Raw genomic sequence first — 404 nt, 5'->3', positions numbered from 1 at the left:
GAGATGCTGGAGGAGGAGGAGGACGAGGAGGAAGAGGAGCTGGAGGAGGACGACGAGGAGGAGCTGCTGGGCGAGGACGGCGGGGGGCTGCTGGAGGAGGCCCGCCGGGGCGCAGGAGCAGCGCCGGGGGCGGAGGGCGGGGGGCTGTCCCCCAAAGAGGAGCTGCTGCTGCCGCCCGAGGACGGCGAGGGCAAGGACGGCGAGGAGAGCGTGTGCCTGTCGGCCGGCAGCGACTCCGAGGAGGGGCTGCTCAAGAGGAAGCAGCGCCGCTACCGCACCACGTTCACCAGCTACCAGCTGGAGGAGCTGGAGAGGGCCTTCCAGAAAACGCACTACCCCGACGTCTTCACCAGGTACCGGCACCGCCGGGGCGGCGCGGGGCGAGGGAACGTGGCGGGGAGGGA

At 72.0% G+C, this 404-nt stretch overlaps 1 protein-coding gene across 1 annotated transcript; it reads left to right on the top strand.

Annotated features, from left to right (window-relative positions):
- Positions 1–3: 3 nt before the first annotated feature.
- LOC104916479 (homeobox protein ARX) lies at positions 4–400 on the top strand (the record flags this gene model as incomplete). The annotated part of the gene is made up of 1 exon (XM_010727520.2): positions 4–400. A coding segment is annotated over one exon (397 nt), but the record flags the coding sequence as incomplete, so codon positions are not given.
- Positions 401–404: the final 4 nt, after the last annotated feature.

This window comes from Meleagris gallopavo, unplaced genomic scaffold (genome assembly GCF_000146605.3).
Source record: "Meleagris gallopavo isolate NT-WF06-2002-E0010 breed Aviagen turkey brand Nicholas breeding stock unplaced genomic scaffold, Turkey_5.1 ChrUn_random_7180001900756, whole genome shotgun sequence".
NCBI lineage: Eukaryota > Metazoa > Chordata > Aves > Galliformes > Phasianidae > Meleagris > Meleagris gallopavo.
Note: the sequence above shows the minus strand (reverse complement) of the source record. Positions and strands in the feature narration are given on the sequence as shown.